This window comes from Schistocerca americana, chromosome 6, assembly GCF_021461395.2.
Source record: "Schistocerca americana isolate TAMUIC-IGC-003095 chromosome 6, iqSchAmer2.1, whole genome shotgun sequence".
Classification (NCBI taxonomy): Eukaryota; Metazoa; Arthropoda; class Insecta; order Orthoptera; family Acrididae; genus Schistocerca; species Schistocerca americana.
In genome coordinates, this window is record NC_060124.1 from 90,977,955 (window position 1) to 90,995,684 (window position 17,730).

Genomic DNA, 17,730 nt, shown 5'->3' on the forward strand with positions numbered 1-17,730 from the left:
GGTGTTCAATAAGTAATGCAACACATTATTTTTCTTGGCCAATTTAGTGAAACATGAACAATTTGTTGTAGGACATTGTGGAATATTCTTGCATCAGCCCCTATAGCTTCATGAAGTTCTGATAGGTAGCAGCACTATACATAGCCTTCAAAATGGGATTCGTAACAGAGGTGCATTCCAAGTAGACAGCTGTCACTGAGTTTAATTTGGTGGAATATCAGATATTCATAAGTGCTTGCAAAATGTCTATGGAGAACAATAGCATGGTGAGTTGTTGGGCGAGGAGTCTGTCATCACCATAACAAGATTGTGTAAATCTGTCTGATCTTCCATGTACCGGAACTGCTTGCTCATTACAAGGCTGATCATCACAATTTTTTGTCAAACACTGTCACAGGCCATGAAACATGTGTCCAACACTTTGAACTGCAAACAAAATGGCAGTCCATGGAGTAGTGGCATACCACCTCTCCTCCAAAGAAAAAGTTCAAAGCCGCATCCTCAGCTGTAAAGTCATGGTGACTGTCTTCTCGGACTCTGAGGGGGCTATTCTGTTGATGTCCTCCCTCACACTGCAACGATCAACTCTGAAGTGTACTGTGCTACTCTCAGAAAATTGAAGAGACAACAGTGTGTTCATTGCCACAAGAACACAAACAAACTTCTCCCTCTCCATGACAACGCAATGTCTCACACAAGTCTGCACACCTGAGAGCAACTCATGAAACTTAACTGGACTGTTCTAACTCATCCACCCTACAACCTCGATCTTGCACCTTCCAACTTCCGTCTATTAGGCCCAATGAAGGATGCACTCCGTGGGGAGCAGTATGAGGATGATAAGTAGGTTACTGAGGCAGAAAGATGTTGGCTCCAATGTCGACCGACAGAGTCTCGGCAAACAGACCCTCCCAGTAAAGTGGCTTCAGGTTGTTGCACTGAATGGGAGATTATGTTGAAAAACAGTGTTTTGTGGCAAAAGATGCAGGGAATAATGTGGAGTATTGGAGCCCTGAATGAAAACAACCTGATTTCAGAAAAAAATGTGCTGCATTACTTATTGAACCCCCCTCGTATATTGACAAATTGCTCCTACAATATTTGGACCTGCATCAGTAACAAACATGATGTTTTGGACAGTGGTGAGTAAACTGAACAACTATAAAATCTTTAACAGTTCATATTTAATATTTTCTCCAGTTTTTTTAAATTTCACTCTTGAATTTTCTGGTACACAACATTTGATCCTTAAGTTTTCCGTCTTCTCTGTTTGTGTACTGTGTAGTCATTCCCCTGTAGTTTATTTTTCGATATGGAACATACCACTGATCAACTGTTAGTGCCCCTCTTACATCACTGAAAACATTCCTCCCCCTCTAGAAACAGTTTCAAGCAGCTGATTGGTGGTTTCCTTTGAATTTCCAGAAATGATGGCTGGATGAGGTAGCAATTCCTCAGCACTCACGGCACTGCACTTGGCCCCCACATCAATAAAGAACTGTCCTGTTTTGAGAAATCAATTTCCACATGTAACTTCAAAAAATAAAATAAGATTTATGAGTTTTTTTGTCACAGCTATTTTCAATTTCGGTGGGACTTTGGGAACTTTAACATCTTTACTGGTATTTAAAAAAGTAATTAAACTACTCTGTCCAGCCTCACATGCACATTTCAACAAATTTGAAGTCCAAAATTTGTGTTCAGTGCAAGAATATACATTTTTACATGCTAAACAGACCACTGTGCCATTGATTTTTCTCCTTGCCATCAAACACATAATCAAATTTCTTCCAAATCAACAATTTCAATTTGTTTTCTTGCAATAATGTGAAATCACCTTGTTTCACCTTACATGCAATGATGTCCAAGGTGTTCATTTTAATAAAGCACTCTCACTAATGTTTACTCCTGTGGAATTACTATGTGGTGAGTTAATTACTATCAAAGCTTTAACTGAAGGCAGCAGAAATTTGGTAACTCGCATCTCTCAGGTAGCCAGTGGCCAGGCTTGTCACCCAGAATATGCTTCATGGACTGCAAGAAAGATAAGATTGCCACAACATAACCACAAAATGGAAGCCCCTTTGGGACAGCGAAAGTGGTCATAACCAGAAGGTAACAACAGAAAAGGTGTAAGATGGAAACAGATTTCCACCATACATGCAACTTTCAAACATTCCAAGAATGCCAACACACCTGAAGTTTTCAGCTGATGATACAACAAACGTGCAATGCCGTTCACTGACCACATGTAACACGACTCGACAAAACTCACATAAGATTGATACTGGCCTTTAATTTTTAATTAGGAAGCAATTATCCAGCCTTTAATTTTTAATTAGGAAGCAATTATCCACAAATCTCTGAAACTGTGCATACTTTTATCAGCAAAGTAACAATTATTACGGATATCCGCACACATGCACACATGTGTATGCACTGTCACATCCCCCCCCCTTCCCCCCCCCCCCCCCCCCCACACACACACACACTCACACACACACACACAGAAAGAGAGAGAGAGAGAGAGAGAGAGAGAGAGAGAGAGAGAGAGAGAGAGAAGAGGGGGGGGAGGGAGGGAGGGAGGGAGGGAGTCTTCACCCGTTCTTCCAACTGCCTTGTGTCATGGGGTCAGCTCTATTTGCTGCTATAGTCACACCAACATTATGGCATGTGACATACAACTTTCTGTGCATGAGTGGGAGACCTCTAGCACCATTCTCCCACTTTCATTCATTTCCACTGAGTTGTTAATATGTTACTTTATCTAGCTTGTCCTTATGTGTACGTAGCAGTATGCAGAGGAAATTTATGAATTTTTCTGAAGGCTTAGGTTGTGGCTACTTTTCCCTACTTAGGAGGGAATGAGGCCAATGCCACTGCAGCAGCATCCCATGTTGTTTGTTCTGTTTTACGACCATGTTTTTTAGGCATCTTGATGCCCTAATATCTAAAACAGTATCAAGTGGCTGGAGCAGGCTATTTTGAATCAGATTCTTGTATTAGGCCAAACAGAAGAGAGATGAATCTTCATGGCAGACTAAAACTGTGCCCCAGACTGAGACTTGAACTTGAGATCTTTGCGTTTTACAGGCAAGTGCCCTACCGACTGAACTACCCAAGCACAACTCACAAACCATCCTCACTGCTTTAATTCTGCTAGTATCTTGTCTCCTACCTTCCAGACTTCACAGAAGCTCTCTTGTGAAACTTGCAAGACTAGAAGACTGGAAGGAAGGATGCTGCGGAGACATGGCTTAGCCACAGCCTGGGAAATGTTTCCAGAATTCCAGAACGAAATTTTCACTCTGCTTCAGAGTGCGGGCTGATATAAAATTTCCTAGCAGATTAAAACTTTGTGCCAGACTGTGACTTGAACTTAGGACCTTTGCCTTTCAAGGGGAAGTGCTCTATCGACTGAGCTATCCAAGCATGACTCACGACTTGTCCTCACAGCTTTACTTCCAGCAATACCTTGTCTCCTACCTACCTATTTAATGAAGTACTGATGGAAGTAAAGCTGTGTGGATGGATCGTGAGTCACGCCTGGGTAGCTCAGTTGGTAGAGCACTTTCCTGCGAAAGGCAAAGGCCCCTGAGTTTGAGTCTTGGTCTGGCACACAGATTTAATCTGCTAGGAAGTTTCATATCAGCAGTGCAAATTTCATTCAGAGAACAGAGGTAGTTTTACAAAACATAAATTAATTAATTAATTCAAAATGATTAGAAAGGGATAGAATGATGAATGATAGCTTAAGGGTTTAGCAGTCAGTCTGATCTGTGGCATTATGTGTGATATATGAAAGTAACTAACTCGTATTGGGGTAAACATCTTGGCCACTTTTCCAGAGTAGTATGGCCAGTTTTCTCGACTGAACACCATGGTGGCATTAGTGGTTCATAGATGAAACTATGAAACCAAAAGAAACAACAAGGATCAACATTTGCAGGTCAAATGTGATTCTTTAGTTTAAACACTGATGTGGTAAAAGTGTAAAGATGAGGTAATAATAATAATAATAATAATAATAATAATAGGAAACTTCCCAGCACATAAATGGACTAATGTAAATGGATGGAGGTTGGTCAAATTCTGCAGGATATTCAACCTTAAAATCATGTCAACGTCAAGAAGAAACCATCAAAACAAATGACATGGAGATCACCCAACTCACTCACTGGTGAATTCCAAATTGACCATATAGCAATTTCCTGTCCAAACCACAGGGAAATCACGAATATCCAAGTAAGAAAGGCTGCAAATGTAGACTCAGACATATTACCTAACAAGAATCAAACTACAGTTAAAACCTCAGAGGTTCACAAAAAGAATGCCACTAATCCCAAAATTTGACACTAGCTGGATTCAAACATCTTTCACAGAAGAATTACAGAAAAAGCCCTCCAACAATTGGAAGCAACTCAGAAGCAAACTAGTCGAAACTGCACAAACACTGATACCTCTGCAAAAAAGAAAAAAACACCCTTGGTGGAACGAAGAATGTGAACAAGCAATCCAATCTCGACAGAAAGCATACAGTAATTGTAACAGCAGAAAGACTGAGAAGAATTACAAAACATTCTTGACGCTACAGAAAAATACAGCCCAATTAATCAGAAAGACCGAAAGGAAATTCAAAAAGGAGCAGCTACTTGAAATCGAGAAAGACTTTGAAACAAACAACACGCGAAATTTTTAAAAGAGTTTCAAAACATAACTCACAGGATATCAGCTGCAAAATCTTTGGTTCAAGAAAGGAAATTGGCAATTTTCACTGAAGAATCAGAAAAATTGTGAAGAACTTGCAAGATATTTTGAAAAACTGCTGAACTGTCCAGAACCAACACAAAGATTTCCACCTCAGAAACCTGAACCCACAAACCCAAACTCTTCATCACCGAATGTAGAGGAAATCACCAAACAGATCAGACGTCTTATAAACAATAAAGCTGCAGGTGAAGATGGAATTGTAGCAGAAATTCTCAAATCAGCAGGCTCAAAACTATAAAAGAAATCACTGAAATAATACAAGACATTTGGCAAACAGAAAGAATTCCCGACGACTGGAAAAATGCATTAATTCATCCTCGACACAAGAAAGGAGATAGATCAGATGTAAACAACTATAGGGGACTCTCACTGATATCAGTAGTATACAAATTCTATCCCAGTGCCTTCTCGATAGAACACAACAACAATTAGAACCAAAAATTGGAGAATATCAGGCAGGGTTCACACCAGACCATTCATGTCCAGAGCAAATTCTGAACTTAAAACTAATCTTAATACATCAGAGAATAAGCGGCAAAGATGTAGTTTGCACATTTGTTGACTTTAAAAAAGCCTACGATTCAGTTGACCGTCAATCATTATTCCAAATATTAAAAGAACAGGTTTTAGATCTGAAAACACTTGCAATCATACAACAGACATTGATAGACGCAAAATCTAAAGTCAAATTTATGGAGGAAATCTCTGAACCTTTTCTGATCAAAACAGGAGTAAAACAAGGAGATGAGCTTTCTCCACTACTGTTCAACTGCGTCCTTGAAAAGGTGATACAAGTATGGCGCAAATTGAAATCAGTCCTCAAGATTGACCAACCAACTACTCTTCACAGAGGAAAATTAACAGTAGCATTTGCAGGTGATCTAGCCATCTTAACAACATTCAGGAAAATGGAATAGAAACAAAATCCAACGAAGTCAGATGCCAAAAGATGGACACTGCTTATGGACTCAGTCAAAATATCTACAGTAAAAATGTGTTTCCAAGCACACAAAACTACGACATTACAATACTGTCATAATACCGGAATGTCTATATGGAGCAGAGACACTAACTTTAAACAGGAAAACAGACATAGAAAACATTCCGAAAAAGGAATGGAAGATCATAAGAAAAATATTAGGTCCAAAACTTGTACATGAACAGTATCGGCTCAGAGGCAAACAGGAAATCAAACAATATTCTAATATTTACAGTGACATTAGAAAACACAGATTAAGGTTCTATGGACACATCAAAAGAATGAATCCGGACAGACTTACAAAGCAAATAAATGAATTCTATGAAAACAGGAGTAAATCTAAAACAAACCCAAGGAAATGGATTGGAGAAATTAAAACAGATCTGAAACTAGCAGGAATTACACCAGAGGATACCCAAAACAGGGAAATCTTCAGATTCAAAATTCACAAGTGGCAAGTTGACCAAGAGGAGAAACCAAAGACGAAGACTGGAACAATGTGGTCTCAAGAAAGAAAAGAAGCCCACAGCAAAAGAATGAAAGAAGTACGGGCACAAAGAAAGGCAAATGTACGCCACTAAGTACTTTGCTTAGTCCTAACGGGCTCATTCGCAATTAATAATAATAATAATAATAATAATAATAATAACTGGCTGAGGAAGTCAAGGACATGTGGCATCAGGATAAAGTTGACATTATACCAATTATACTATCAACTACAGGAGTCATACCACACAATATCCACCAGTACATCAACGCAATACAGCTACATCCAAACTTATATATATACAACTACAGAAATCCGTAATTATTGATACATGTTCAATTACCCGAAAGTTCCTAAATGCAATGTAACATATACCGTACAGTTAAAAGGAAGTCACGCTTGATCAAGGTCCGCGACACTTTCCATTTTTAACCAGACCTAAGCTCTGAGAAAGGAAAGAAGATGAAGATGATAATAATAATAATAATAATAATAATAATAATAATAATAATAATGTAACAAGATTTTTCAGTCAAACTCACTGATAATGATGATGATGTATATAAACTATTTTGACCACTTCTTGACATGCAGCAACAATGTTCAGGGCAAAAAATGTAACGGTCTCTTTTCCTGTACTCTCCCAACTTTCCCTAATTCTCTGTAGGTACATGTCTGTAATCTTGCTACACTCTGAAATCCCTGTGCCAGAGTACCATAGCACAGTGGTGAAGAAGAGAAAATAAAATGGGGCAGCCCATCTGCACTTTATCAATGAACTGCACTATGTTCTTTTCGCTTCTCTAGAGTGCGTTACAATACTGTGGCATGGGGATTTCAATGTGTAGCAGACTGCGAACGTGTACCTGCAAACAAATAAAAATTAATTAAATAACTTTACTCTTTTTAGGTGATAGTTAAAACTTCATGACTACTACATCTACTGATAATGGATGGAGTTTGTATTAGTAGTTTGTATCAGTTAGCTCTGAGGGACACTGATCAAAAGCTCAGCAACAATTCCAATATCATTTGTGTGTCTGTTGACAGTCTGTGCCTCAACAACACAGTGAGTGGGTTACCTTTACATTATCACTTACTGGTTCTCCACTCAGGACATTCCAGCATCACATCAAAACCATATGAGTAATTTACACTGAAACACTTGGTAATTATCTTCCACTGCTTCATTATAGGATCATGGAAGTAAACAACCCCTACCAAGTTTCATAATTCAGTTCTAAGGCTACCTGTAACAAAACAGGTTTTTGATAAAATTTACTCTGAGACATTGGTACAAACCCCAGTGAGACAGTCCTTCCCTGCCAAAAAATTCATTACTGGTGACGTATCTCTAGACACTTGTGGTTCAGGAGGCTGTGGGCTTGCTGGTGCTTCCAGTTCGTCAATTGACATATCCATTGGATGTATTTCAACACGGACTCTTGTTTCTCCATCCTGTAAAATAACAACAATAACAAAGACACAATGAAAATCTGTTATGTAACGTGTGCTACACACAGGACATGACACGTTAATATGTGGGGGCACTGAATAACTCAAGAAAACCATGGTCATGGCATTTTGCAATCTTCCACCTTTTGTGTCACGGAAGATAGCAGCAGTCTTACACAATAACTAAATATGATATTGGTGAAGTAGCATAATGTCAATACATTTGTAATGTGTCTTTCAAATCGTACATCTCAAGCAAAGTTTGAGAGAAGAACGCTGATGACGATAAGCACTGAGATTGAGACACTCGCATACCACCGCTGGTCAAAATTTTCTTCTGGCTCCTTGTTGCTACCCAGTATCGCCCATTTCCCCACTTCCAAACAAAGCTACATTTGAAAAAACTTTGTTTATGATAGACCTATTATCACAATTTATTCCTCTTGCAGACTCAGTATTTCAGTAAAGTCTTGGTACTCATTCAGCACAGAATAAGTGTAATACTGAGTTACATTTGAATATTCACAAAATGAAGTGATTGACTGAATGCGAGTAAAGGCAATAACTTTTGATGACCTGGCAATGAAAAAATCAATATTCATCTGATAAAATAGTAACAAATGTGAGAAGTTCCCAGTAGAGACACAAACTCTTATGTGTTAAGCTACATTTTTATATGTTCTATGAAGTGTACTTAGATTGGACCATATGCATACTTCAATCAATAGACCAATAGTGGAAAGATATTCACGGAAGTGAAACTTGTCGGGGAAAAAATGAAAGTACAGTATAAATACTGTACGCAAGAATTAATATGTTTATATTTAATGTTAATTCTACAGATCCTAAGTGAAGTGGTCCTGAAGGATGTACATATAATCTCCCTTCCATAAAAGAAAAATGAACAATAAATATTTTTTCCTAGTGCGCCAAAAAAAAGTCAACTGACTTTGTAGTTGCCAAAATATATTTTAAAAAACATCAAAAAGTAGAAAACAAGCAATGGAAGCAGAGGAGGAGAGAAACACTATTGGTTGCGTTGCTGGAACACAAGGTTGTGTAATGCTGGAGTGGGAACAGAGAGGTGGGTGAAGGACAGGGGCTAGTCTCCCTGCCCCACCCTCCTCCTCACCCCCATTACACGCAGATTGAGTCTCCTGTCAGGCACAGTTGCTCACAGACCAGCCTCAGTGGCCAGAGACAGTGGTCATGTGTGTGTGTTTTGTGCTTGAATGAACATGTGCGTGTGTTTTCTACTGTAGAAGTAGGTCTTCAGCCAAAAACTCAAATGTATAGTACTATTTTGGTTGAGCCTGTCTGTGACTCAACATCTCCTCTGTGTGGTTAGTAGCACTCTATCCTTTTCATAATACAGTTAAAAAATGAAAATGCTTCTCCAGCATACAAACAGTGTACTGCTCCTAAATAATTCAAACATATCTAAAACAAATAACTAACACAAGATAAATTTATCACCACAATTTTACCAATGTAATACTAAATAAAAGAACAAGGATATTACAGCACATTTACTGCACAGTAAAATCAAATTATCTGAATAAATGGCAGACAGCAGATGCAAAATTTCTAGAATCAGTGCAACACCAAACAGCAAAAAATGCAAATAGAAACACATTCATTACAAAGAAAGCAAAGATAGAGTCCAATGTAAGCAACTAAATCAACAGAATGCTCCTAACCAGATGGTAGATGCCTGAGAACAACACATTTACATTTTAATGGAATTAGATCTGTAGAACTTTATGGATAGTAAATGTTTACTAACCTACAAATAGATATTACTGAAAATTAGTTTAGCTAGAGAAAAGTGCAAATCATAAATAAATGGACAGAACAAATGTGTGAGTTATCATTCACCAAACCTGGAATGGTAAACAATGAGAATCATCCATCTCTTAGGTCACAATAAGCAAAATAGCAACATTGGCACAAATGTAGTGAACAAAATTAATAACTGGGTACATTAACATCATTCCTGAATCTGAACAATGGAAAATTAATTAGTGTTGAGCTCTAAACAATGAGGCTGCTAAACAAAAGACAAGCTTCAAAATCAAAGTGCAGCAGATCTAACTCCGATCCAATGCAGCCATTTATTATAAAAAACATAATACATAATTATAAGTTGTTCTGAGTCACAACTATTACATCACATCAAGTTTGACAATTTTAAACTTATGGATAATGATTTTATTGAATGAACTAACACAGTGTCTGCAACAACTGAAAGATAGCCACATAAATCCATTTTTAGAATACATTATACGTAACATGTGAGGCCTAGTCAACAAACTGTGTGTGTGTGTGTGTGTGTGTGTGTGTGCAAAAAAGAGTGGAAGTGGGGCTAACTATAGTATCTGCACGAACAGGGAGAGGGGAGTTGGGGTGGCAAAAACTCTCCCCTCCCTGGAAACTGGAGTACAGAGGCTTTATTCATAACAACATTTTCATACACTCGCAGAAGTTATTCCCTGTTATTCTGCTAAATCTCTCACTTATCCAATAATATCATTACACTGGTTTAGTGCTTGTGGCACGTCTCGCATTCTGCCCCCCCCACCCCCCCACCCCCCCACACACACTCCGCAACCCCCACCCCCTGGATAAATTTCTGCAGACACTCGTAGGTTGATATGTATTACAGATATGTCCCAGGTCCACCACACAAAAATTGTAGGTTACTTGTGTATAAGCATATTTTATTTTTGAAAAGCAAAACTTTTTAAACCATCATAACAATCATTGAAAGTAAAAATAATTAACAAGAACACCAACCTGTCCTTCTCTGTCAAAGGAGAAAACTGCATAAAGTTGCTGCAGCTTTTCATCCTGTTAAAACAACGAAAATAATCACTAAAATAATAAAATAAATAAACAAAAAATCAAAAAAGTTGATGTAAGAAAGTGTCAAAATAAAATTAAAAACTTAATATAATGTAAATAAAATGAATGTTAACAATAACTGTGTTAACTTTATTATACTCTATCAAAAATTAGAGAGAGTTAGTTTGTGAAGTTAAAAAAAATGATGTTAATACAGCTGATGTCAGAATTACTTCAGCTATAATTCCAACAAGCATGAAAACAAGGAAGTTTCTGCACATTGTAAAATATGTCAGATATGCATCCAATTTCAGGAATGAACATCCTGACGTAAGGATTGGGGTTACAATAGGTCTTTTTGATAGGGGACTTTTTGCAAACTATATTTTGAGTGTTACTTCTAATGTGATGGGGTAATAAATAGTGGACACTCTTCTCACAGAATTGAGGACATTGTCTTGAAACACTGATCCATTGCATCTGGTGTATGGTTATGGGCACCTGTTTGGCACCATCCTATGCCAACCTATTCATGGGTCATCTGGAGGAAAACTTCCTAAACACCCAGAATCCTAAACGCCTCACCTGGTTCAGATTCACTGCAGACATCTTTGCAATCTGGATCCAGGGTGAGGACACCCTGTCCACATTCCTCCAGAATCTCAACTACTTCTCCCCCATTTGCTTCGCCTGGTCCTACTCAAGCCAAAAAGCCCACCAACTATTTTTGACGAAGACCTTACTGGCCGAAAGTTTATTTGTGACAGTCTTTTTGTTGTGCCTAACTGTGACTTAACATCTTCGCTATTTGGTGAGTGGTAACTTTCCTTTTCACAATACAGTGTTATTACAAATAATTGAAGCGATTTCACAGCTCTACAATAACTTTACTATTTGAGATATTTTCACAATGCTTTGCACACACATACAAAAACTCAAAAAGTTTTTTTAGGCATTCACAAATGTTCGATATGTGCCCCTTTAGTGATTCGGCAGACATCAAGCCGATAATCAAGTTCCTCCCACACTCGGTGCAGCATGTCCCCATCAATGAGTTCGAAAGCATCGTTGATGCGAGCTCGCAGTTCTGGCACGTTTCTTGGTAGAGGAGGTTTAAACACTGTATCTTTCACATAACCCCACAGAAAGAAATCGCATGGGGTTAAGTCAGGAGAGTGTGGAGGCCATGACATGAATTGCTGATCATGATCTCCACCATGACCGATCCATCGGTTTTCCAATCTCCTGTTTAAGAAATGCCGAACATCATGATGGAAGTGCGGTGGAGCACCATCCTGTTGAAAGATGAAGTTGGCACTGTCGGTCTCCAGTTGTGGCATGAGCCAATTTTCCAGCATGTCCAGATACACGTGTCCTGTAACGTTTTTTTCGCAGAAGAAAAAGGGGCCGTAAACTTTAAACTGTGAGATTGCACAAAACACGTTAACTTTTGGTGAATTGCGAATTTGCTGCACAAATGCGTGAGGATTCTCTACCGCCCAGATTCGCACATCGTGTCTGTTCACTTCACCATTAAGAAAAAATGTTGCATCATCACTGAAAACAAGTTTCACACTGAACGCATCCTCTTCCATGAGCTGTTGCAACCGCGCCGAAAATTCAAAGTGTTTGACTTTGTCATCGGGTGTCTGGGCTTGTAGCAATTGTAAACGGTAAGGCTTCTGCCTTAGCCTTTTCCGTAAGATTTTCCAAACTCTCGGCTGTGGTACGTTTAGCTCCCTGCTTGCTTTATTCGTCGACTTCCGCGGGCTACGCGTGAAACTTGCCCGCACGCGTTCAACCGTTTCTTCACTCACTGCAGGCCGACCCGTTGATTTCCCCTTACAGAGGCATCCAGAAGCTTTAAACTGCGCATACCATCGCCGAATGGAGTTAGCTGTTGGTGGATCTTTGTTGAACTTCGTCCTGAAGTGTTGTTGCACTGTTATGACTGACTGATGGAGTGCATTTCAAGCACGACATACGCTTTCTCGGCTCCTGTCGCCATTTTGTCTCACTGCGCTCTCGAGCGCTCTGGCGGCAGAAACCTGAAGTGCGGCTTCAGCCGAACAAAACTTTATGAGTTTTTTTACGTATCTGTAGTGTGTCGTGACCATATGTCAATGAATGGAGCTACAGTGAATTTATGAAATCGCTTCAATCATTTGTAATAGCCCTGTATTGTTACATTCCATCCTGGATTTTCCATTGTTTGGTATAAACTAAGTGAAACAGACAATGGGGTAGCCTGGAGGACAACTGGATTTGTGAGTAGGTTATTGAACCACAGTGAAAAGAACTACCCTATGACTGAAAAGGAAACTCTTGCTATAGTTTGGGTTCTTTTACAATTATAGTTATTTGTTTGCAGGACATAGCCTATTGTGCACTCAGCATCATTACACATTACTATTTTTAATACATAGCATTTTACTGAAAGTTGCATAACTGAAGGGGCTGTTCATATAACAATTTAACGCCATGGGCTTGTAGTAACACGGTTCACGTTTCCGTCGCACTTCACATAGCGTAGACCGGGAACTGTCTCCTAGGCAGGCCCGATGTGAACTGACTGGGCACGGCCCGTGCTGCCTGAGTTGTTGTTGTTCCGCCGGCAGAGGTCGCAGCTGAATTCTCGCGTGCCCTCTGGTGGACGGGACTCTACTTGCGGCAACTACCGTCCGTGACACGCTGTGCCGATGTGCGCCTCCCACGATCTTTCGGGTGGCTACTGCACTCCTCCTCCTCCTCCTCCTCCTCCTCCTCCTCCTTCAGGAGGTGCAGCCACTGTGATCCACTGCGTTGAAAGGTGGAGTGTCATGCAGGAGCGATGACCTCCACGTCCATCGGAAGGCTGGAGTCGAGGGGATCGGCCAACCCTCGAGCCGGAACCTTCGAATACGGCTGGAAGTGACCCCACACGAAGAGGCCCCCATCGTCCCACCACAAGAGCCTGGGACAGAACGGGAGACAAGCCGTCTAACTCCGGATCCTGATCTACCTCGGAAGGGTAAAGACCCAGTGGCAGAGACGATGGGGAAGGGACGACCACAGGTGAACCAGCCTCCTGAGCCTGCGTGGGGGGCCAGCTCGCACTGGGACATCTCTAATGATGGCTATGCCGGTGCTGGAGCTACTGGAGGCTGCCAAGGCTGAGAACCATCGCAGTGTGGCGGAGTCCCAGGGGGGAGGGGCGGTAGCGTCCCCTGAGAAACCAACACGGGTGCCGGCAATGGAGATGCCGGTGCCCGAGAGGTCGGAGGGTGGGAGCCCAAACGTGGACGTAGCTGATTTCGGTGACGACGTACCTCCCGGTCCCCCGCCTGCAAGGTATAGAGCTGGTGGCCATTTCGGCGCAGGACTGCCGCCAGTATCCAACGTGGATTGCGACCAAACCCACGTGCCCAGACTGACATATCCGGTGGAAAGCCGGGTACTCCGTTTTGTGAAAACTGGCGAGGACCAGGCCAGAGGAGGTGTAGCAGAGTCCTAGGTTGGTGCCCGTGGAGGAGCTCTGTGGGGCTGCTTTCTCCCATTGGTGTGGTCCAGTATGCCGTCAGGAATAACGTCAACGCCTCCTCTGCAGGAAATTCGTGCACATACTTTTTCATCTGCGTCTTAAATGTGCGCACCATGCGCTCAGCTTCCCCATTCAATTGTGGATGAAAGGGGGGAGAGCAAACGTGCCGAATACCGAAGCACCTACAAAAATCCTGGAAGGTCTGCGAAATAAACTGAAGTCCATTGTCCGAGACCAGGGTGACTGGCAGAGCTTCCACAGAAAAGATTTTTGCTAGTGCCTAGATTGCAACTTCTGAAGTGGTTGAGGAGCAGCGAACCACATATGGGAATCGGGAATCAGCATCAATGACAATGAGCCAAAAGCCATTGAGAAACGGGCCTGCAAAATCGATGTGAACGCGTTCCCGTGCCTGGGTTGCATGCGGCCACGAAGAGAACGCTGACCTGGGAGATGCCTGTTGGCTCGCACACTGGGAACAGGCGGCCACCAAGTGCTCAATTTCTCTGTCAATACTGGGCCAGAACACATGTCTGCGAGCCAAGGTTTTAGTACGGGAAACACCCCAGTGCCCCTCATGTAATAATGTGAGGACTTCCCTTTGCAAACTTGCAGGAACAACCACGCTAGGAGCCGTATCATCGGTAGCCAGAAGGAGAACTCCTTCCAAGATGGAGAGGTGGTCTCGTAGAACAAAATAATTACGAAGAGGGTCCGAGGCCCGGCCTGGAGGTCGGGATGACCACCCCTGCTGAATGAGGCGAACGACTTGCCGGAGAACCAGGTCAGCTGCCGTTTCCCTGGCAACTCAAGAACTAGTGATCAGGAAGCTATCAACCACTTGGCGGGACGCCACATCCAAATGAAAACACATAATCTCCTCTCGATCAAACTTAGGATCCGGGCCCACCAGAAGACGGGAAAGAGCGTCTGCGTTGGGAAGCTGTCCGGTAGGGCGTAAATGAATGTCATAATGGTACTTAGAGAGGAACAAGGCCCAGCGCTGTAGTCTGTGGGCTGCCCTATCCGGAATCTGAGAGGCGGGGCCAAATAATGATATTAACGGCTTATGGTCAGTGATTAACTGAAACTTTGTGCCATACAAGAAAGGGTGAAACTTGGTAACAGCATAGACAATGGCCAAAGCCTCTTTTTCCACCTGGGAGTAATGGGCTTGCACGGGACTAAGAGTTTTAGACGCAAACGCCAGTGGCTGCTTGGAACCATCGGCGTTGCGATGGGCCAAGACCACCCCCACCCCATACTGCGAAGCATCGGTAGCCAGGACCAATGGCTTATGGGGGTCAAAAGTAGCCAAACAAGGCGCTGACGTGACAAGGCCCTTCAACGAAGTGAACGCTCACTCACATGCAGGCGACCAATCAAAAGGAACACCCTTGCGCAGAAGGCAGTACAGGGGGTGGGCGATGGTGGAAGCCCTGGGAATGAACTGGTGGTAATAGGCAATCTTGCCTAAAAAAGCTTGTAACTCCTTCAGCGAAGCGGGCCGTGGAAGGTCAACGATACCTTGGACCAGACTTCCTAGCGGCTGGACGCTGTGCCGAGAGATGGTGTAGCCCACATACTCAATGGACGGTTGGAAGAAATTTGACTTACGCAGGTTGCAACGCAAGCCCACGGACCTGAATTTGAGAAAGAGGGTGCGAAGGTTGTGCAAGTGTTCCTTCGTGCTGCAGCCTGTGACAATTATGTCGTCCAGGTAATTAATACAATGAGGGATAGTCGACGTGACGTGCTCAAGATAACGCTGGAATATCGCCGGGGCACTGGATATTCCGAAGGCCAACCGCTGGTATTGGTAAAGGCCAAACGGAGTATTGACGACCGCCAGCCGTTTGGAGTCATCATCAAGTGGTATCTGATGATAAGCCTCCGAAAGATCGATTTTCGAAAAATATTGGCCTCCTGCCATGGCGAAGAACAATTCATCAGCACGAGGCAAAGGATAGGTGTCCACCACCAATTGGGAATTAATGGTGGCCTTGAAATCGCCACAAAGACGTAATTTTCCCGAGGGTTTCCTGACAATAACGAGAGGCGAAGCTGACTCACTAGAAGAAATGGGAAGAATGACCCCGAGGGTTGTCAGCCAGTCGAGCTCTTCTTTTACCTCAGGACCTAGAGCCAGGGGGATCTGCCTCGCGCGTAGAAAACGTGGGCGACACCTTCAAGGTTAAGTGAGCTTCAAAGTCCGAAACACGTCCCATGCCCTCCTCAAAGATATCCGGAAAGTCAGAGATCAAAGATTCCAATGATTGATAGGGAATGTCTTTGGAGACCAACTGTATGGTGCCAGCGATAGAAAAACTGAAAGCTTGAAAGGCATCCAAGCCAAAAAGGTTAGCGGAGCTCGCATCACTGACAATAAAAGTAATAGGCCGAGTGATTGATTTGTAAGTCACGTTGGTAGTGAATTGACCCAGCAGGGGAATGAACAGTTTACCATAACCGCGTAGACACCGGTAAACTGGCGCCAGTGGGGTCGACCCAAGGTCGGAGTAAATTTGTGAATTCAACAAAGAAACGGCCGTGCCCGTATCTATTTGCAGTTGTAATCGGCGCGACTGAACAGACACCTCAATAAAGAGTTTGTATGCCGATGTGTTGGGAGCCTGGCCCGATGAAACTTCCTGATTATCAATGTCCATGTCCTCTGTACCTGCTTCCTTCGATTCTTTTGATGCTGAGCGGCAAACTTTAGCAATGTGTCCTTTTTTATCACATTTGCAACAAATGGCCCAATGCTGGGGGCACTCTGAGCGATCAGGATGTATATAGCACGATGCACAGGACGGTAACAGGGGCCGGCGGCCGGAACTCTGTTTATGTGCTGTGCGGGAGCGGCCGTAACGGCCGGATTGTACCGCTCGCACGTCGTCCACCCCGGACGCAGTGGACGCGGCCGTGCTGCCCTGAACCGCCACGATGTCGCACCACGCTTCCAACTGTTGACCTGCGGCTTGAGAGACTTCATACGACTGAGCAATGGACAGGACTTCCTCAAGGGAATGGTCCTCCAACTGCAGGGCCCGTTGCCGGACCGCCCTATCAGGGGCCGAACGAACAATGACATCGCGCACCATAACGTGGGCATACGACTCTCGCGACTGCTCCGTGACGAAATGACACTTGCGACTAAGGCCGTGCAGGGTAGCGGACCACGCCCGGTAAGACTGATGGGGCTGCTTCTTGCATTTGATAGAACTTGATCCTAGCCGCCACAACATGTGCGGCAGCGATAATATGAAGACAGCAATGAACACAATGCGTCAAAAGACAAGGACGAGGGTTCCGGCAATAGCGCTAGCTGCCGCAAAACTTGATACAGTGAGGGAGATATCCAAGACAAGAAAAGAGCACGACATACCTCCGCATCGGCAACATGAAATGCCTGTAAATGTTGCTGAAGGCGATGTTCATATGCGTCCCAATCCTCCGCCGTCTCGTCACACGGGGGAAAGGGAGGAGGGAACGGTGCTGGAGCAGACTGCGTGGAGAGCAACACTGGAAGCACTTGTTTCATGGTAGCCATGAGCTCCATCTGCTGCTCAACCAAAACCAGCACTAAATTCTCCATGCCGTGGATAAGCTGCGAAACTGGAACAACAACGCAACACGCGAAAGAACGACCCTACTCGTCGCCAATTGTGTAGT

The 17,730-nt window shown here is 42.9% G+C and overlaps 1 protein-coding gene across 2 annotated transcripts in view; it reads right to left on the reverse strand.

Annotated features, from left to right (window-relative positions):
• Positions 1 to 17,730, reverse strand: part of LOC124619575 (endoplasmic reticulum lectin 1) — a 102,414-nt gene that overhangs the window by 12,647 nt on the left and 72,037 nt on the right. Inside the window, exons 7-8 of one of the 2 annotated variants that reach the window (XM_047146066.1) lie at positions 10,488 to 10,541; positions 7,539 to 7,694 (exon numbers count right to left, since the gene is read on the reverse strand). In XM_047146066.1, coding sequence (XP_047002022.1) covers positions 7,539 to 7,694; positions 10,488 to 10,541 — 210 coding nt within the window. The remainder of the gene's footprint in view (positions 1 to 7,538; positions 7,695 to 10,487; positions 10,542 to 17,730) is intronic. The other variant, XM_047146067.1, reaches the window with a different exon arrangement.